At 42.1% G+C, this 21,364-nt stretch overlaps 1 protein-coding gene across 1 annotated transcript in view; it reads right to left on the reverse strand.

The window, feature by feature from the left end:
- Positions 1–21,364, reverse strand: part of DYNC1H1 (dynein cytoplasmic 1 heavy chain 1) — a 94,013-nt gene that overhangs the window by 64,129 nt on the left and 8,520 nt on the right. Inside the window, exons 2-27 of the mRNA XM_053246649.1 lie at positions 20,793–20,880; positions 17,603–17,776; positions 16,669–16,924; positions 15,609–15,795; positions 15,203–15,474; positions 14,016–14,243; positions 12,480–13,556; positions 11,735–11,914; positions 11,217–11,366; positions 10,300–10,446; positions 10,006–10,146; positions 9,732–9,908; positions 9,433–9,543; positions 8,718–8,837; positions 8,058–8,297; positions 7,488–7,643; positions 7,237–7,350; positions 6,073–6,183; positions 5,767–5,976; positions 4,898–5,044; positions 4,501–4,667; positions 4,187–4,360; positions 3,396–3,561; positions 3,099–3,287; positions 2,223–2,417; positions 229–511 (exon numbers count right to left, since the gene is read on the reverse strand). Coding sequence (XP_053102624.1) covers positions 229–511; positions 2,223–2,417; positions 3,099–3,287; positions 3,396–3,561; positions 4,187–4,360; positions 4,501–4,667; positions 4,898–5,044; positions 5,767–5,976; positions 6,073–6,183; positions 7,237–7,350; positions 7,488–7,643; positions 8,058–8,297; positions 8,718–8,837; positions 9,433–9,543; positions 9,732–9,908; positions 10,006–10,146; positions 10,300–10,446; positions 11,217–11,366; positions 11,735–11,914; positions 12,480–13,556; positions 14,016–14,243; positions 15,203–15,474; positions 15,609–15,795; positions 16,669–16,924; positions 17,603–17,776; positions 20,793–20,880 — 5,460 coding nt within the window. The remainder of the gene's footprint in view (positions 1–228; positions 512–2,222; positions 2,418–3,098; positions 3,288–3,395; positions 3,562–4,186; positions 4,361–4,500; positions 4,668–4,897; positions 5,045–5,766; positions 5,977–6,072; positions 6,184–7,236; positions 7,351–7,487; positions 7,644–8,057; positions 8,298–8,717; positions 8,838–9,432; positions 9,544–9,731; positions 9,909–10,005; positions 10,147–10,299; positions 10,447–11,216; positions 11,367–11,734; positions 11,915–12,479; positions 13,557–14,015; positions 14,244–15,202; positions 15,475–15,608; positions 15,796–16,668; positions 16,925–17,602; positions 17,777–20,792; positions 20,881–21,364) is intronic.

Genomic DNA, 21,364 nt, shown 5'->3' on the forward strand with positions numbered 1-21,364 from the left:
CAACATTTACCACTATTTCCCTCTATTATTTGAAATTACTAACTCTATGGGGGTACTGCAGCATATTAAATACAAGGTCAGAGTGGAGTTTCGTTAAGGATCATATGAGCAGTTGTGAGCTCCAGAAACTGCTTTGCCACCCATTCACTATTCTTCATTTTTTGTGTTCAGCAAATGGTTAACTTGATGGGTGGATATTATAGCAGACATACACTAGCAGCAACTTACCAAATGGAGAACCTCCCAGCCTGGCTTCCAAAGCTTGTGTCATTGTCAGGTAACAGCGATCAGTAAGAGGAGTCTGCACCAGCTTATCCTGGACACCAAGGTATTCAAAACCATAGTTGAATTTGGCATTTGCCATCTGAATGGACAGCTGTTGCAACACATCAGTCTGTTTGGGGTCAAAGTAGAACCTCATTTGGCTCAGCCATTCGAAGGCTTTGGAGTTATCAATTCTGCTTTTGATCAATGATCTTGTAACATCTCTTTGGTGGACCAATTCAGTGATCTGTTAAAAAAAAAACAACGTGCAATGCAGTGCATGAGCAAACTATTCATGTTAAGTATTTCATGCTTAAAGTGAACTGAAAATTTATTTATTTGAAACATTTTATATACCGCCCACTCCGAAGACTCTGGGCGGTGTACAAAAACAAGACAGCATTAAAATTACATTCTAAATAAAATTAAAGTAACTAACCGGGGGGGGGGGGGATAGATAAACTACAGGGTAAAAGCCTGGCGAAAAAGAAAAGTCTTCAATAAAGATTAAAAAATCGACAAGGAAGGAGCTAAATGAATCTGCAGGGGAAGGGAATTCCAGAGAAGTGGGCCGGCAACTGAGAAGGCCCTTTCATGGGTCCTAGCGCCCCGAACCTCTCGGAAATCGGGGACCGACAAGAGGGCCATCTGAGCAGATCTGACAGGACGGGATGTAACTGGATGGGAGAGGTGGGTCCGTAGGTAAACAGGAGCCAAACCCCGCAAGGCTCTGAAGGTTAAAACCAGGACCTTAAATTGAACTCGGTAGCGAATAGGCAACCAGTGCAATGACTGCAGGAGAGGTGTTACCCTGACATATTTTCTGGCACCCATAAGTAAACAAGCCGCTGCATTCTGTACTCGTTGTAGCTTTCTGATCGTCCTCAAAGCTAAGCCTAGATAGAGGGCATTACAATAATCTAGGCGGGAGATAACAAGGGCATGGGTCACTGTCATTAATGCTTGCTGATCAAGGTAAGGGCGTAATTGACGAATCAGATGGAGCTGGGCAAAGGCACTTCTGGCTGCAGCCTCTACCTGCTGTTCAAGCAGGAGGTGCGAATCCAAAAGGACCCCCAAGTCACGTACAAGCTCCTTTGGGGGCAGCGCCACCCCATCTAAAACAAGGTTCACATCCAGCTGTTGGCTGGTACAAGGGCTGAGTAAGATAAGTTCAGTCTTGGTGGGATTCAGTCTTGGTGGGATTCAGTCAGAGCTTATTTTGATTCATCCAGACCTTAACAGCTTTTGGGCATCGAGTAAGCACAGAAAAAGCATCTCCAGAATGGTTTGGGATGGCAATATACATCTGATTATCACCAGCGTATTGATGAAATCTCACCCCAAACCGGGAAATGGCCTGACCCAAAGGCTCTATATAGATGTTAAAGAGGACAGGGGCAAGAACTGAACCCTGGGGAACTCCATAAAGGAGTGGCCATGGGTCAGAGCATCTGTCCTCAATGTATACCAACTGGACACGCCCGCTAAGGTAAGAATGGAACCACTGTAAGACAGTGCCCCGGATACCCAACCCATGCAGGCGGTCAAGGAGGATAGCATGATCAATAGTGTCAAAAGCCGCTGAGAGATCTAGAAGGACCAGGAGAGGGACACTACCCTCATCAAGGTCCCGAAGAAGGTCATCTACCAGAGCGAGCAATGCTGTCTCTGTGCTTTGCCAAGGCCTGAAACCCGACTGATAAGAATTAAGATAACCAGTTTCCTCTAAGACCCTCTCAAGCTGGGCATATACAACCCTCTCTAACACCTTCGCTACAAAAGGGAGGTTGGAGATCGGCCTATAGTTGTCAAGGACCTCAGGGTCCAGGGAGGGTTTCTTCAAGCGAGGGTGAACTATTGCCTCTTTAAGGGCTGCTGGTACGAAATCCTCACGTAGCGAAGAGTTGAAGATAGGGGAACTGGATGGAAAACGACTGCTTAAGTCAGCATTTTACCAGGTGTTCCAGTTTCCTTCTGCGGAGAGGTGGCTGCTCCATCAACACAGAGTCTGCAAGCACATTCAGGGTGACCTCAACATTAGTCAGCACAGACTGCAGAGGAGTGCTATCGCCGCCACCACCCATGCCATTCAAAGCAGACTCGACGTTTTCCGACCAGGCGATCTGCGCTGACAGGACAACAAGCTGGGCCTACAACATTAAAAAAAACACAACTTGCTAGATGTTTTCTGCTTTCGTCTCCACAAAGCACAACAGAAAGTAAACAAGCAGGAGGAAAATCTTGTATGGGAACTTTCTGAGTCCCTCCTCCCCAGAACAAACCCTGAAAAGGCCACTTAGGAGAGTCTCAGGAACGGGTTGGGATGGCGTGCTGGGAGGAGTACTCAGAGTCACCTTCCATGAAAAGCTGAAAATCACTCAGTCACCATCCACGAGTGAAGGTTTTACCTAGCCCTCACGCACAGCTTTTCAAGGGGGTACAGAGAAGAGCAAAGTTCCCATGTATGAGTAGGGATGTGCACGAAACGCGGTCTGAGAACAGGTCCGGCATGGGGAGGGGAGCGGGAGCTTGAACAAAGAGGAGAGCAGGTCCTTATCTGCTCTCTGCCATCCCATGCAGCTTCCTGCTGGGGTGGCACTCGGCCCAAGTACACCTGCGTGGTGACAGCACACACCTAGTGTATGCACATACGCGGGTGTTGCTGACCATGCAAATGCCGCATTTCCTCTTTCTTAAAGCTCCTGTTCCCCTCACAAACCGATGCTTGGACCGCGGTTCATGCACACCCCTATGTGTGAGCTTCTCTCCACTTGCACTGTCCAGATCCAAAACAATGTCTTTTGGCAATGCTAAAGAGCACAAGCAAATACCTGATACTTGTCAATCCAGGAGATGTAGGTAGCTGGATCAATTGAGGTTGCTTTGCCAAAGATTTCAACTTCAGTGACTGACTCAGCAAGCAGTTTGGCAAGAGTGACTCGCATTTCCTTCTCAACCAGCGTGAGCCACTCATTGATCTTGGGATGCTCGGTAATTGACACAGGAGTTTTGAAGAGTACCTGAAAAGAATTAAGCTGGTGTGAGGTGGGTTTTTTAAAAAATTCTGGGGTTTTTTTTTTAGAGCCATCCCTTAAACACACCAAATGACTCAGAGAATGCCATTATACCTCTTCTCCCTCACGTGAAGATATTCCCAGAACAACAGAGTTGTCTTCATTGAGAATGATGCTTGACACTCCAGCAAACATCTTCTTGAAGTGTTTCTGCAATTTTGCTACATTCTTGCTGTTCCCTATTATTTCAAGCAAGTCTTCATCACCAACAAAGTAAAACCTAAAAAAAAAAAGCTCGAAATCTTAATTGACCAAATTGGATACAGTAAACATAGAAAACATAAAAAGTGACAAGTATCTGGATGCTACCATACAAATTGATCTCGTACAGTAAAATTAGAAAACTGGAACATAGTTGCCATACTATTTGCAAGCCACTGATCCCTTTTTACATATATAATTAATTCTGGTCCAAGTCTTCATGGAAAGCTCTGTTCTGACACACTAAAAATAGCTGGAATGCAGAAACTGTAGAGTTCTTTCCAATCCAAAAGCTAAACTATGTAGTTAGATCTACTCCTCCCAGATGTATACATAACTCTTCACCACAACACAAGAAGTATTTAGAGAATTCATCTTATAGTGTAGTGTGAACATAATTTTGAAAACACCCACTAGTTTTTAAGAAGGAAGTTATTTCCAATGTTAAAATTTAAATGATGGCTTACAATTTTTGATCAAAGATGCAAGATTAGAAGAAGGGGATCATTAGATGATATAGAATTTGGAGAACAATGTTAATGCCAAAGAAAGCTGGTTTTTTTAAATTTAAGAGAGCATATAGACAATTTTATAAATACAGGATTATATGTAACGTGATGTGCTGAAGAGTCCCAATTCTTTACCGAGGGAATGAAGATCTCTCTCTCTCCAGGTATTCTCCCAAAGCCTTTTGGATCTTTCCGAGCAAGTCTGCTAGTCTTTCCAGTGATCTCTGGACACCCTGAATATTCAAGACATCCATGACCAGGGGAGATTTCGACACCTTTTTCATGAGGGCCAGAAACTCTGTACTGATGCTGCAAAGTCAAGACAAGAGAGTATTAGAACAGGGATGGATCAACCTGCTCAGCTTCTCAGTCAGTGTGCAAGGAAGAAGTTAGTCAACTAGTTACTGTGATTCTCACATTTACATCCAAACATGAGATTGGAGCATTACCTTTGGAATCTCTGTGTTTCAACAGGCAGTAGGTGCTTGATATCAGCACTACCAGTGAAAATGCCTTCCAGGTAGACCCAGCGCCTCTGGACATCTATCCAGACATCAAAGAGTGCCATGATACGATTTAGTTTGTCTTCCCAGCTCAGAGCATCTTCTTCAAAAACCTACAGATCAAGCACAATTTCACTCAATGAAACAAAATTAAACTCTTCCAGTTTTGCTAGCATTAGAAGCCTGTTAACATACAGATTTAAGGCAGGTCATATAGCTGTGTTCCGTCCTTGCTAGTTTGTCAAAGCTACACAAAAGGTGTAAGCTGAAGAATATGTCTTGACATAGCACTCAAAACTGAGTGAAACGGGGGGAAAAGGTGAAAGATACATTTAGCCTCTACCTTGTAGTATGGCGAGAGCTTCATTGCAGAGACACTGTTGATGTGCTCTTTGACTTTATTGAAAAGATCATCCCAACCACGAATCAAGCGGCATTTGTTCTGGTAGTTAACCAAATCCAGTTCATAGGTGTTCCACACTTCTCTTATCTTTAAAAAGAAAAACAAAGTAATGCTTTAAAATGTGTGTTACGGTAACTTGATACAAGTATGCTCAGCCGGTCAGTCTCATGCAGTTTCTTTTAAAAAGCCACCTACACAGTATTCTGTGTTAACATAAGCAAAGGATCCTTTCATGTAATGGAGGACAGATGTTAGGCTGCTAAGTTCTCAAGTAGTTCTGTCTATGGGGTCTAAATAATGGTTTCTCCTACATCAAGTATTTGCAGAGCAGTTACACACTTACTTAGAACTAAAGCTCTACCATCGAACAGAAATCGTTAGATGGCTTTTGGAAAGTCTGATGCAGGACTTTCTTGGGAATTACAAAGTTGACAGGGAGAAGCAGCTGCCTCTTTGACACCTCATGATGTGACCAGGAAGCAGAGATGCTTCCCAGGACTGCAGAATCAGGAAATAGAGAGATAGATGCTTCCCAAGCCTGAGGAACTGGCTGAGCACTGGCTCCTGACATCTTTCTTTCACAGGAAGCACTCCTTCCATACCCCTGTATGCTGGAGAGTTTTTTTTCCTTTGCTCTCTCTCTACATTAAGCTCACAAATAAAAGCGATGGTAACCAAAGTGTCTAAGTTTGTCTTGTGTCAGTTACAGTTGCAAAGGCTCACTATTTTTATTTTATTTTAGGGAAATTCCCTACGATATAGGCTAGAACATTCCTGCAGCACTAGAAGTATTCCAAACCAATAGTAACCTGCTTCAAAAATTCTTCCAACGCCATCTCTCCCTGTGCCACAAGTAGCACATCTTTCACAATCAGTTCATTCTTCTGCAAGTCAACATCCCAGATCTGTCCCAGAGTTAGTTCAGAAACCACCCAATTCACATGCAGCCTTTTCATCAGTTGTTTCCAGTGACGATCTTTAAGGGCCTCCGACTTCAGCTCGATCACCAACATGTTTATCTGAGAGAAAGGTTTTTAAAAAGTAGAAAAGTAAAATTGGTGTGTTGCAGATTAACATGCTGGTATATTCAAAGCTTCCGCAAAAAGCAAGCTTACCTTCATGTAACCTTTCAGAAGTCTCTGAACATATTCATAGGAAGCATATTGCCTCAAGCGAGCAGGGAAGTTTTTCAGCTGGTTTAGTAAGCCATCTAAACTTTGTCGAAGCTGTGAAGAAGATAGGAGTAGTTAAGAATTAGACAGAAAAAGGCTGATTATTAATTCGTCATCTTCATTAAAAGCTCATCCACAATCAGAACATCCCTCAAAAATTGATCAGAAGGTGCCAGATTCAAAGTCTCTCCCCAATTTCCCCAAATCAGACCTGGAATTGGCAACCCAAGGTGAAATCCAATTAAGAAGCCGCAGTGCCTCAAAACTAGTGTTGCGGTGTATTTTAACTAAGAACAACAACAGGACATCTAGGAGCTGCATCGTCACAGAATTCAAACATTTCCTAAGGCAGCCCCCTCCATTTTGGATGATTTTTGTTGTAAATTAGAGTGTGAGTGTTACATGCTTCAACTAGACAGGTAGTATACAATGTATACTACCTTGCTTTCAGTTGCAGCATTAGTTTGGGGTGTCAAACTCAACGAGGATCAAACCCCTTCCCCAGAAGATGCAATGGCCAAATCCCCGTGTCTCATCTTTTATTGCTTTTTAAAAAATCACCACTTTTGCCAAGAGATGGGGATCAGTAGCAGACTAGAGGTTCACTAGCTCCCCACATACTACCCTTGCCTTCCACATGCTAAGGTTGCGACTCACCCATCCTGCCAACCAAAACATCCAACACCCGTCATCCAAGTCTCCACCTCCACAAGCCACCATCATTCCACATCCTCCTCCCTTAGTTACAAATACTAGTAACCCACAAGTGTTACACCCCTGGATACCTGGCACTCTGTTAGAATTTCAGCAGGATGTTGAACAGGGGCATGCAGTAGCAGCCACTGATATATTAGCCCTTTTGCCATACTAATGGTATTAATGTGGTAGCCTTGTAGACGGTTTCATAACATGTGGAGTGTGGTGTGGTACTGTGGGCCACAGTGGGAATCAACGGGCCCAATAAAACCTTTGGTCTTTGATGACATTTCTGCAATAAATGCCACTTGACAGGCAATACTATTCACTTCTATGCTATAAGGCTAGGCATTATTTTAAAAATCATGGAAGATACACATGCGCACGCATGCACATGTCTTCTACAGCTACCTTGCGAGGTTGTACTGAAACCCATGGTTGCTCCTTCATTTGATCAATCTGTTCCCAGACCTTGGAAAGCTCAGACCAGACTCCTTTGAGGTCTTGCAGCTCTTCTAAAGCAACCTACAATACAAAAAGAGTCTTCAACACACTGTAAAGTCAATGGAGACATATGTGGCTATAGCTGGTTAGACTTCTTTCTGGTTCAGTTACAGAAAATACTGCTAGAATTTATGGACACAATTATTGGATTTTCATACCTGTACACGTTCTTCACTACCACTGAGGAGTCCTGTATCTGTAAGTTCCAATGCTTCCTTGGCCTTTGCACATTTCTCACGGTCATCCTTCAACCTCCCAAATTTTCCTTCATAGATGGTAAGTGCCTGAAGAGCTTCTTCTGGACGTAGATTGCCCTTAAGAAAGCAGCAATATCTTAGTATCATGAAGTTGATATTTTTATATTTACATTCATATCCTGCTCTTTCAAGGAGCCCCAAGCAGGGTGTGCATGATTACAAGTTACTATTACATGACTAACCACTTTTGATTGTGTGTATATCAAGTTTCAGCTTTGTAGTTTGTATACAACTTTACTATTCCCTTTACTATTTTCAGACATCTTCATGTCCCCATTCAGAGGGAAAAGTACAAGCGTCCTCATTTCCTGATGTTTCTATTAAGCAAGGTATCAGATAGTGCATACCAGGTTCCCAGGCATCACAGTCTGCTTGTTCCAAGTAACTTGGGGTGGGGGGGAGGGGGAGAGCGAGAGAGACTTTTTCCTGGGGATACAGTTCCAGTAACTAAGCAATGAGAGAGAAACTTACCGTTACAGGCTTTGTTTTTTCCCAGTCGGTCAGCAAGTCAATTGTGCGGCTCTCCACTGCTCGATCCTCTTGAACAATCTTCATTTGCAAGTTTGCAACTTGTTGCTGAATGGCAGAGTCCTTGCGGCGCATGATGTCATTGAAAGCACCCCATTCTCCTTCTATGTTATCAATGTACAGCCAGGATGAAGGAAATTGGAATCTCTGTTTCTCGAGCAAGCGCTGTCCATTGCGGTATAGCTATGGACAGTCAAAGCATGTTAAGGCTATGCCAAGAACACATGCAAGTTAGAAGTTCAGTGCAAGAGTTCAAAACTACTCTTAAAGCACAGTCACCATATATTCCTAGTAGAGGGTTTATCAGCTAGAAATAAACCTTGAAGGTTAACAAAAATTCAGCATAGGCTTTTGTGTATTATAGTCTACATCAGATTCAGGAGAAGCCCATGAAAGCTTATGCGGAACTAAATTTATTATCTTTAAGATATAAGATGATGTCAGCTGCAATAAACTTCTAGAAGGATTGTTATATTTAGAAGTATCATCTGAACAGGATATAAACAGCAAAGTTTTATCTTGAATAGGGTTAGATCTTGCATTATAAGATATTTAACTATGGAGCGTTGAATTACTTGTAGAATTCTGTCACAGAAGACTTACCTCAACTTGTTTCTCAAATTGCTTAATTTTGCGTTTCAGCGACTGCACGTATGTGATGAACGTCACTGCATCCGATGTGCTAGCTGTGTCCACTGAATGCTGCTCCAGTTCTTGCCGGGACTAAGTAATTGAACAAAATATTTTTAAAAGAACAGAAAAACAAACTCAGATTTTATGATAAAGGAAGGGAATATGGTTTAGATTCTCTGCTCAAACGGTACAGCAGACCTCTAAGGTGGCATGAACCATGTCCAAGTAGCACACTGCAGCATAGGCAAGTAGAGGAGCACATGCTATTTGACATTCCAGTGTTATTCATGGGGTTTTTGTTTTGAGGTCCCTAAATCAGTAAGTGCCAAGAATGTCCTGGGCCAGTATAACCTTGTGCCATTTCTTTCATTCCATGTGCAAAATCAGAGCAAAGATGCTGTTATTAGCTAACTAAGGGAGACACAAGCCATTTTCTTGATTTTGTCCTAAGAGGCAACTTTTAAGTTATTCCCCTTTAAGAAGGGGAATAGCAAATGCCCCTACTCAACCTAACATAACATCCCTTTCAATGGCTATTACTCGCATTGTTCCTGTGTTTCTCTTTAGACTGTGAACCATCTTCTTATTCAATTTGCCATGTAAACCATTTTGAGAACTGTTTTGTTGCTGAAAAACAGTAAACCAACCAACAACTTTTGGCAACCTAAGTTACAAGCATTCTTACCTTGGAAATTTGAGAATGGAACTCGGTCATATTTTGACCTAGCATTTGGCCAAATTTGCTGAGCACTTCTTTATGCCAAGAGTCATATTTCAAGTTCACCTTGGATTGCACCTGCACAGTTAAGACACACAGTGCTAGTTTTACTCTTTAATAATGCATTTGCTTTCCCTCCCCCGCATCTAGTTAGTTTACATTAAATACATGAAAGTACTAACGAAACAGGCAATATCAATGACTACAAAAATAAATAAATAAAAGATTCCATTAATGGTGAATCTAGGATATTTCGGAATGGTTACCTTTCCATAGTCTATGATAACAGGCCCAAATTCCTTTCTGGTTTCTGCATTGTCAAAGGTTCCTCTGGCTTTTCTTATCTGAACCAAGAGTGCTTGCCACTTATTTAAGTCTTCTCCAAGGCGGTTGTAGATATTCTCAGCTTGCATATCCCACAGGCACTGGTATTGCAGCCAAACCTAATGATCAAGCACAAATACACAAAAAGAAGTCCTGAACAACTCATTTTCACAATTCAGATGCTACTGGATAAAGCGAACAGAATTTATGTCCTACCTTAACATACTGTTCAACCTCTGTTACAATCCCCATGACTGCAGAGTAAGACTCTTCAAGTGCTGAAGGGCCATCAGGCATCCGTGTCAGTGCATTTCGGTAGAATTTCTCCTCTTCTGACAACTCGTAGTGCACACCCACCTAGCAAAATCCAGATGACAAACCACATGCATAAATTACAAATCAATGAACAATTGTTAAAAGTTAATGAAAACATATATATTAGATGTGTGCCATATATGTTGAGTCTACTCAAGCCCTCTTTGATTTAAAAGTACATTTCTTCATTCTTACCTGATACCTCTGACTTTGGATTCTAGGCAATGACAGTATTACCATCTTCCAGGCAAACAATTCTTGAAAAAGTTTATATCTGCAGTCTTCAATTGGTGGATTCAAGTAGATTACCTGATTGGTTATCCGCAGTTCATGCACAACATTCTGCAGGAATAAAAAAAGGGTGCATTCAGTTTTGCTAGCTGAAGCCATCCAACAATATACATCACACAATCAGAAGCCCCCCAAGGAAAATAGCTTTATTCTAAATTTGATTATGGCACAAGAACTGAAAAGTTATAAACACAAGTGTATATTACAGAAGCTAACTTGTTTGCCACAGCATTGTATATTTATTACATGAAAACAAGTTACACTAGATGCAGAGCTGCATACTCTTCCTTCCTTCCAATCTTCCCTCAAACATACTGCAATGAAGGTTTTGGCTTAACACCCCTCCCCAGCTGTAACAAAGTCTAGATACATGTAACTGCATTGGTTTCCATTCATTCTTTGCCTCCTTTCCTTCTATCTTTCACTCTGACAAAATTTAAATTGGATGCTCTTTGTGGGTAGGGTCCTGTTATTTTGTTTATGAAACTAATGGATCATGGGAGCAGATGGTACTGTTAACACTATGTAACAAAAAATTTAAATTCTGCATTTGTAAGTAAATATGTATTCATTTTCTTCACATAATATACTTATTTCATAACATCTGGTTGCCTATCATGTAAACATTTCTTCATGTAATCATATGAAGGATTCTTTGGATGCCTGTTCAAGTTACATATTTTGCATTTGTGCAATAAGTAAAGAGGCGAAACCTTATTTATATTGCAATACAAGGTCTCTGCAATTTTATTTCAGATCCCGTATGAGTAGTTTCTAGCATACAAGACTGCAGGGATCCAATTCAAATAAAAAACACTTACTTTGATCTTCGGTTCTCCGCCTGGTTTATGACTAACTTGTGGAGCATCAGTGTCCATGTCCACTTCTGCTTTGTCATCAGCTTGCCCCATAAGAACTTGTGTCCATGCTCTCAGCCCAGCTTGCAGACGAACTCCCAGTATTCTCTCAATCTAGGAAATAAAAGCATTGACAAAAGCACAGATTTAGACATTACCACCAGTCTCCTGCCTTAAAATTAGGGGTTTCCTGCAAGCTGTGAACCCTAACCATGTTAAGCTGTCAACCTTGCATTACTCTCTGAACTGAAAATCTGAGATAAGTATTATTCTCTCAGTGGTACCCAAACAATGAAACTTGGATCTAAATTTCCATCACAAACACGACTAATCCAGTGTTCCAGTAAGCAAGAGAAAATGAGATATCTAAATAACTGTTGACTCCAGCAGCCCTTTACCTCAAGGTCTCTCAAACTTGCAAGCCAGACAATATTTAGTAAGCTTAAGGTTATAACCTCTTTGCAACAGCCTTCGAACCTTACCTCCATGTCCAGCTTATTAACCCAGATTGGCAAATTGGAATATGAATGAAGATTTAAATCATCCACAGCTTTTTGAACTCTGTTCAGAATTTCTGAGAAGGTTTTGTGATCATACATGCAAGTTTCCAAGGATCTAACTTCCAGGTCTATTTTCTCTTCAATGATAAGCAAGTCATCCACCTGAAAGACAAATGAAAGCAGTATTTAAAATCCAGCTTCAGTATTCAAAGTGGTCCTTTTCCATACAGCTACCTACTCATCACTAAATGAGTAATTTACTATCTTTTTAACCCCCAATAATTTTTAGATGGTTGGGCGAGGAGCTATCTAGTCAACCAAAGAGGTTCACGCGCAGGCGCGGAACCCATTATTCTAATGAGCCAATGGATCACTATCCAGATTTTGAATTTTTTAAGATGCACCAGTAAAATTAACCAGGTTTACAGCATTTTTGGCAACTGAAGAACTCCTGCTCCTTTGGCCTTTACAAAAATGTTTACATAACAAAAGGGCCAATGTGACTGATTTTTGGTTGAATTGTCTTATTTAAAAGGGTCCACCAGAATCCATGACTATGTTAGACGATAGCAACAGTTAAGTCAGTCTGGAAGAACAACTGTAACCACCCTGAACAGCCTTATAGCAATTCCTCCTGGTTTCCATGTTGAAACATTATTAAGGTACATCATTCACCTTTGCATTTCAAACACAAAAATGTAAATGCTAAAAGACAGAACTAACCAACCTTTTCTTGGAAGTTGAAAACAGTTTCTGCCAGTCGTTGCACATATGGGTCAAGTTTGTACGATTCCCACACCAAAGCAATGCCTTCTCCAATCAAAGCCTGCACTTCCTTCTTCAGACCAGCAACTAAGAGGGAAATGGTGTTCCGTTCTTCCACCTTCTCACAAGTCCGTTCATATGTACGGACACTTTCAATCAGAGAAATAGCAAAGGGGTAGAGCTGATTTGCTTGGTGAGCTTTGTTGACAATTGCAAGGGGGACACGGAACCCAAGCCACTTAAGGTTACGGACTTCTTTCGACAGCGTAATTATTTCTGGGAGGAAGTTGACCTTTAGTTTGAGGACATTTCCCGTGCGGCCTCTAACGCGAGTGCTTTCAATGGTAAAAATGCGACCAGAGACGCCAAGGTTACGCTGCTGAACCTTCCTAGCCCAGTCATCAAATATTTCTTGAGTGTTGAGCTTCATACGGAAGCTGTCTCCATCTTGCTTCAGTTTCTGACCTTCCACATGGTTCTCCCAACCCTTTCCAAGAACATCTTCAACACGTTTCATATAGGCCGTGAGCTGCCTGTCAATCTGTTTAGCCCAGATGATAGAACCAGAAACTGGTGGCAAGTCCCGAACATGACTCATTTTACAAGCCTGACTTTGTGGATACTGCACTTTGAATTTGTCATGAAGTGACTCTATGTCGTCTTTCACACGCTGGATCAACTGTGTTTGGTATTCACGGATGGCACCTCTGATGTGGGGCCTGACAAACAGAGCATTGAACCTGGAGAAAATCCTGAACATTTCATTTGCATTCTTTGCAGTGCCAAGCTGGTCTCTTAGACGGGCAGTAATGCGGGTTTCAACTCTATCAATTCTTTCATCATATCGCTTCATTGCAGCCTCCCAGGCCTCTGTGCCTTCTTTTGAAACATCCAAACCATCCACTTCTTTGACGTTCTCATAAGCAAGGTTTACTTCTTCAATTGCATTTGCATCAGCAGCATCGAATAGAACTTCTGCTACTTTCATATCCTGGGGTTCAGGTACTTCCCCCTGATTTTGCTGGGCCACTGCAGTTACCTGCAGAAGGTGACCACATAGTTTAGCAAATTTTATTGGAACACTAGCAGTAACAGTCATCCTATCCAGAAACATGCAGTTATATGGATCACTAACAAGATCTCAACCACAGCCAGGCATTATCCTGTGGCAGCCTTAGTTTATCACAGTTGCTCAGCTCCTATTTTTAATGTCTTTTACAACTACATGGATAGCAAACGTTTCATGAATTTATCCTGAAGCCAGTAGGGGGAGCGCTTTGACATTTAAGCAATTCCTTTGGAAGTGGATTTGGAACCAGCCCTCCTGAATTAAAAGCAGCCTTTAAGATACTATTCAAAAGAGAAGATCTAGGGCTAGAGGAGAGTGGGCTCTGAGTCTCTTAGCTTTGACAGAACTAGTTGCATAAGATAATGTTACTCACGTTCAAAAAGCATTGATCATTATCAACAGGCCAAACAGCGGGGAAAAGGGTATTACCTGAGGTCTTAAGACTCTCACAATAACTGCTCTCAGTTGCTCATGCTGGCGCCTGAATTTCCTCATTTGGTCAAGACGAGCCTGCAATTTTCGGTGGGCAGGATTGATGCGCCACACCATCTTCAGATTCTCTTCTCGCTTTCTTTTTACAATGTCTCGTAAGAGGACCTGCAGTTTCTCATATTCATCATCCCATGTCTGGAAGACTTCAAAGCATGCTATCATGACCTGAAAGGGGATTCAATACAGACACTGAACACACACCTTCACAGTCTCTCAGTGCCCTATATGTATCCACTAGGGTAAGTTTAGGGGATGCACCTCTAAAGCAGGGCTGCACAACTTCGGCCCTCCAGCTGTTGTGGACTACAACACTCATCTTCCCTAGACACATTGGTCAATAGTCAGGGATGATGAGTGTTGTAGTCCAACAACAGCTGGAGGGCAGACGTTGTGCAGCCCTGCTCAAAACCTTGGGAAAAGAGATCAGGGGTTCTGCAGCAGGAAGCTAGGTAAAGTTTGGATGAGTTTCGATTATAATGAATGAGTCTGGGAGAGCTTTGGACTAGCATGTTCCCTTTCCTCAGTGCACCAGAAGAGACTGAAAGCTTCTGCTTTTGATTTTAAACCAAACTATAGCTCTGTGTGTAGTCCAAACTCTGGGAAATGCGGTTAGTTTCAATGGTGGTTTCTTCACAAACCAGGATCTGAAGCCAGTTTTGATCCTGGTTTGTCTGAACAAACTGCAATTAAAACTAACCATAATTCTGAGTTCAGATGACATGTGAAGCTAAGGTTAGTTTAAAATCAAAATGGAAGCTTTTGATTTCTTCCTTTGGTGCATGAAGTGGCTTTCCTATGATCGTTTACCACAATCTAAACCATGGTTTACATGATAGCCTAACCCTGGCACTGCCTTCATCTTCAATTTTGGAAATGCACAATCACTGGGAGGCTGGAAGTTGTCGAAAACCCCTTTTAAAAACAATTACTAAATAAATTTCACATTTTTCAACCTATCAGGACTGGGCTTCTCCACTGCCACTGCTGAGGCTGGGTGTGTGAGTTAGGAGTGAGATGTGAGTCTGTGAGCTAGATTTACCACATCTCATCTATGTTTTTCCCAAATGTAAAGCTCAAAATTCTCTAATGCTGCCAGCCCCCTACACGTTTAAACAAGGACTCACCTTCTCAAATTCTTCATAGGCAACATGCATCAGTTTTCGTGTTCCCAATACTTTGAGTAGCTGAGAGCTCAGGTCTCTTGAAATGGCTTCCACTAGGCGCAGTGCCCTTTGAATAGGGTACTTTGTATTTCTGATTTTTCTCAGGTGAGTGAATATTGCAACCAATGCCTGCCTTATTTTATCCAGCTCAGTAGCAGACAGCAAGTCATTCAGAGGGAAATCTTTCATCAATGGATTGTAGTCATTTACGGTCTCTAGTGCTTGTTTTAGACCTAGATGGTATAAGAGAAACTAGGTTTCACTCTTCCAGCAATATTTTAGAAGAAGCTAAGAAAACTGCAGTGCTTTCACATGTCCCAAGAACTCTGACAAGTTTCATTTCTGGGCAGCTTCTATAAGGCCTTACCTGTGTCTGTATCAAAGCTAACAGTAGCATGAAACCGTTTGCCATGTTTCAAGATATCCAAAGTTAAGAGGACTTCAGGGCTTTCACGCTTCTCCTGAATACGGTAAAGAGCACGTTCCAAGTTCAGCCAGAAGCTAATTTCTTGCAAAGCAGTGCCTGAGGCAGGATCACGATCTAGTTTGGTCACCTTGAGGGGAAAGAAAGTGAAGAGCTTAACAATGCTTCTTCTGTTCCATCAATGCTGAAATCAAATCAGCTTGAGGCATAACATCATGTATTCAGTACCTGCTGTACTTGGCTATTACAACGTGGAACAAATAAGATGCTGCCTAGCTACCTATGTATGCCAGAAGAACTAAAAATCCTGCTACTAACACTAATTAAGTCTAGAAAAGTGATCTCCTCCCATACTCTTGATTTTTTTTTTTACAAATTTCCAACCTCAAGGGAATCCTTTGCACATCAGCTTGTCTGCTGAAGAACCCATGTGTATTGCAAAGAGTTCTGGTGAGTTTATTCTCAGTTTATGCTGGGCACCAGTTAAGAGTTCTTCTAGTGCCCCATACAAACAACTAAAAATCTCCTAAGGCTGCACATAGCAGGAGAGAGTGATAGCCATTGGTCAAGGGAAGCTCATCTGTCTATACTGATCTTCTCAATGAGAAAACTCTAATAATGTCTCTAGGGTTTCTCTGATTCAATGTGAGAAACCACTGTTCTATGATGTGGTGGCGGTGATGGATGATGATGATAATAATTATTGTTATATATATTTAGCCAGATCATACTACTGAAAGTGGCAACCTCACTATCAAAAGGCAGTTGGTAAGGAATCCAACAATGAACTCAAAGGAAAATATATCCTTTGAAGTCAACACTCAAATGTCCAACACAAAACTACAGGTGTTCTCAAGCTTGGGTGCCCAGATGTTGGACTAAAATTCCAATCATCCCCAACCACAATAGGTTATGGCAAGGATGATGGGAGTTTTAGTCCAACAACATCTGGGAACCCAAGTCTGAAAACAGCTGCAATACTAAACTCCCTTTGTTGATTTACCTTTTGGATTTCTCTAATCCAGCGATTAACTCCAGACTGAAGCTGGTTGAGAAAAGTTGGGTCTTCCACTTTATCTCCAAAGTCAGTAACTTTTGGCTTTTCACCACGTTCATAGCACTGCTTGGCAACATTGGTAATAATTGGATGAATTGGCAAGCTAATTTCTGGTATTTCAATATTCTGTTGCAGATGCAGAAGTCCCATTTCAAGTTCTGCAATTTTTTTCTCAACTGAGGGAGCCATTTTATCACCATCCCTGAGGGAACAGACGCCAACTAAATAAAAATCCAACTCAGAGAGAACATTTTTTACAAGACATGTATATGCAATTTTGGGCTGCTCTCCCCTAGCCCCACAAGAACAGAAGATGTTACAAAATTTCAAATTGTTTTAAGTTAATAAGAAGTCAGGATTCAAAGGGCCAAACAGTCAGCTTCTGTTACATGCAATTTCAAAGGTGCCGCCTTCTAACTATGTCCTCTAGGCTGGTATGACAACTAGCTCCCCAAATATGGGGACCTTTGAGAGCAGCCTCTGATGCAGCATGAGAAGCTGTGGTCAGGAGAGGAACTTGGGGAAGCCTTAGTCCACACATACATGTGTGCTTAATATGCACATGAAGCAGTTACAATCCTGGCCATAATCTGCTTTCCATGTGTTATTATCCCACTCTTTATTTAGAGGGGCTGAACCAGGACTTCCCTGGTTCAGATCCTACCTCTGCCACTAGGTTGCCTTAGACAAGCCATTCCCACAGTCTTATCATCCCCACATTACAGATGGGGGTGGCTAAAACTTACTAACGTAGCAAGGGTATTGTAAAGATGACAAGATAATGTGAAGTACCTTGGGCACTCAAAAACACTGCAGAAATGCTAAATATTATTTATTCCTTGGTTTACAAAACAGAATTTGTACAAATTAAGGCACTTACCTGTCTGCTTTGCCAGACTCTCTGATGTAAGACTTAAAGAAGGGAGCAACAGCATTGCTAATGAAGGAATGCAAAGTTTCATATGGAGAGTCTTCACTGAGAGTGAGAACTCTGAGCTGTGAGGACACAGGCTTGTCTGCATCAATGATTGGTGCTCGCTTAATGAATGCCAAACTGTTGACCAATCAAAGAAATATTAGTAAGCAACTATTCAACCTAATTTGAGAACACAGACCTTTTTGGGGCATAGGATGCTTACAAATTAACATGCACTGCACTGCTTTGAAGCAGCCACTGTCAGGAAGGCTACAGCTATTGAGGCCTGGTTCACACTTGCTGGTATTAAGCATGCTGTGGGGGACTCCACTGTCTAAAAGGAAGCTACATCTATTATTTATTCATTCATTCATTCAATTTTTATACCACCTTCCAAAATGGCTCAGGGCGGTTTACAATTAAAACAGAACCATTAAAATCAGTTAACAATTAAAACAGAAATTATAAAACAGTATAAGACAGCAATTAACAATTAAAACATCATAAAACAGCAACTAAACAATCACAACAATTAAAAAACCCTGAAAACCAGGTTACAACATTAAAGCCAATTAGAACTATTTAAAAACCCTGGAAGGCCAGGCCAGACAGATAGGTTTTAAGGGCTCTCCTAAAGGCCAGTAAAGAATTCAAATTGTGGATTTCTGCCGGGAATGCATTCCACAGTAGTCATGTGCACGGACCGGTTCGGAGGCCATTCTAAAGGCCTCCAGACCGGTCCGGACACGGGGTGGTTTTGGTTCGGGTGGGGGGTTCCACAGGAGTACGGGGGGGGGCTTTACTCACCCTCCCAAGAACGACACCGTATTTATGTGAGTAAGCGGGCGGCATGCCTCCCTGCCGCCCGCTTCATTCCCCCTCTCGGCGTTCCCTCCGTTCAAATTCTGAATCGGGCGGCAGGGTATCTCCCAGTCCCTGCCGCCCTCTTTAATGCCCCCGCTCGGCTGGCGGCCGCCCCATTCAAGCCTTCAAGACCCCTGCCAGGCCGGCCCAGCCCGGCCCTTCCCTTCCCTTCGCAAGGGGGACGAGCGCCAGAACTCCCTGCCTTCCCCCTTGCCGGCTGCGCTGCAAATGGCTTCTAAGAAGCCTTTTTCGCGCATGCGCAGGTGAACATTTCCCTTAACTCTTTCTGGGAAATGAACACCAACCACCATAAGTCAGAGTTCCATAAGTCTTCGCTATAAAGGCAGGCAGGAACCAGTAGTTAGATTGCTGGACTAGGACTGGGGAGAGTTGTTCAGCCATAAAACTCACAAGGTGACTCTGGGCCGGTCATTTAACTCTCAACCTAACCTACCTCACTGGGCTGTTGTAAGGATAAACATAACATGTACTCCATTCTGGGTTCCCTAGAAAAATGTAAAGTAAAGTGTGCTGCCAAGTCAATTTCGACTCCTAACACCCACAGAGCTCTGTGTTTTTCTTTGGTAGAACAGAGGAGGGGTTTACCATTGCCTCCTCCCGCGCAGTATGAGATGATGCCTTTCAGCATCTTCCTATATCGCTGCTGCCCAATATAGGTGTTTCCCATAGTCTGGGAAACACACCAGTGGGGATTCAAACCGGCAACCTTCTGCTTGTTGGTCAAGCATTTCCCCGCTGTGCCATTAGGTAGCTATCCTGAACGGGATATAAATGCAAAAATAAATAAAAGAGGAGCATGGCTCAGTATCTGTTGCCTCTTTACCAACTGGAGCAAGAGACTAGTGGTCTTGTAATCACATGCAACTGTCTGCCTCCTGCAGGAATGGGCTTTCCCCCCTAGAGGCTTTTAAACAGAGGCTGATGCCTTTCTGTCATGGATGCTGTAGCTGTTCCTTGCCCTTAGCAGGGGGTTGAACTAGCCTTTGAACTCTTAACACTGGCCCCGTCAGCCAACATGGGAAACTTCTAGACTTCTTTTAACACTGCAATTTTCAGTCAACTTTAAAGTAGTTTTAAATGAATACTACAACAAGTAGAGCAATGGCTAAGTACCTGACAACCCACACTGACACCGGAAACCTAAAAGCTCCTATTGTTTTAAGTACCAACGTCTCCCTTTTCTACAGTACTGCTCGCAAAACAGCAGCCCAAATCTAATTTTGTAGATCCCCAAACATCCCCAATTTTGCCAGTCAACTTTCATTGGTGCGGGTGGGGGGAGAAGTCAGAAACTGACTGAATCTTATAGTCCAGGACCTTATAGGCATTATCTGCATGCTGCCTAAGCTGCTGCCCAAGGGTAGGTGGTACTGATTCTTCAGGACAGAAGGAGGGCCGATCGTTTCAAGTGCACACAAAAGGAATTCAACAAAACCAGGCTCTGCACACAGCCACTATAGGAATGCTGTTACTAGTATAATGGAAGAGAATGGAAATTTCCTGGAGGGACAGAGCTACCTGCACAGCAGTCTCTGACACAGCATGCTAAGGGCCCCAGACCTAGAACGCCAGTGTGCAAGACAGTCATTCAGTCCCTACCCTAAGCTCTTCCCCAACCCACCCCCACTGCACTCTACTCACCATTTTCTCATCCCTTACTTCCTCACAACATGGGTAATGTGCAAAGGAAAGCAAGACGATAGCTTCTTATATGACCCGCAACTTCTACCCCTTATACCTTCTATAAAAGGTGATAGAATGTTTGATCCTTTCTTATGGTCCACATTGTCACACAAGTCAAGATCACAGAATCTGCAAAATCCTGCCATACATTTACTTTTAAGGTAATCTATGACTTTTGGAAAAGGCAGTCTAATATAAAGATGAATAATGTTACTGTTAGTTTCCATACTTAGTTCAGAAATACATCTGTGCTTGAAAGCATATGATCAGAATACAGAGAACCAAAATATATTTAAAAGCTGCACAATGGCAGTAAGGAGAAAGGATCCAAGTTTAAAACACCGCTTTACTCAATTTTGTTTAAATAGTTACCAGGCAGTAATCAGAAGCCCAGAACAAAACCAGGTCCTTCTTTGGCCTAATGTGCCTTCTCTCGTGTCATCATTCTGCTCCAACTCTCTTAAAGTGCAATTTACTATTTTTATTTTAAAGAGTTAGTAACATGTATGTAGAACATCTTGAATGCAAACAGACTTTAGAGCACCTCTTAAGTCAGCATCAGAAGAGAAATAAAGATCTGACTCACCTGTTTGACTTTATTCCATAATGAATGTCTGTACTTATGCCATAGGAAATAAATTCTTTTTCTTCCTCTCCTACATCACCAACATCCTCTGCAAAGAATTAAGTTAAGAAATCTTCTAGCATCGGTTTTAAATTCCTGTCCAACAACTATTTTTGTAAAGACGTCTTATCAGTAGCCACACCATCTCATTATTAAACCAAGACAACATAGTGATGTATTCATTATCTCCCGCAGAATTTTATTTGACATTTAAATTTATTTATTTATTTATTTTTACATTTCTATACCGCCTTTCGTTAAAAGAAAACCCCAAGGCGGTTTACAAAAATTAAAACATACAATAAAAAGCAGTAAAAACATCAAGTGAAAAACAAGCATAAAAACAAGACAACAGATAAAAACACACAAAAGCAGCAGTAAAAAACGATTATGTAAAAGCCTGGGTAAAAAGCCAAGTCTTTAAAAGCTTTCTAAAAGCTGTGATGGAGTCCGAGGAACGAATGGCCACTGGGAGAGCATTCCAGAGTCTAGGAGCAGCAACAGAGAAGGCCCTGTCCCGAGTGCACGACAGC

The sequence above is a fragment of the Hemicordylus capensis genome, chromosome 1, assembly GCF_027244095.1.
Source record: "Hemicordylus capensis ecotype Gifberg chromosome 1, rHemCap1.1.pri, whole genome shotgun sequence".
Taxonomy (NCBI): Eukaryota; Metazoa; Chordata; class Lepidosauria; order Squamata; family Cordylidae; genus Hemicordylus; species Hemicordylus capensis.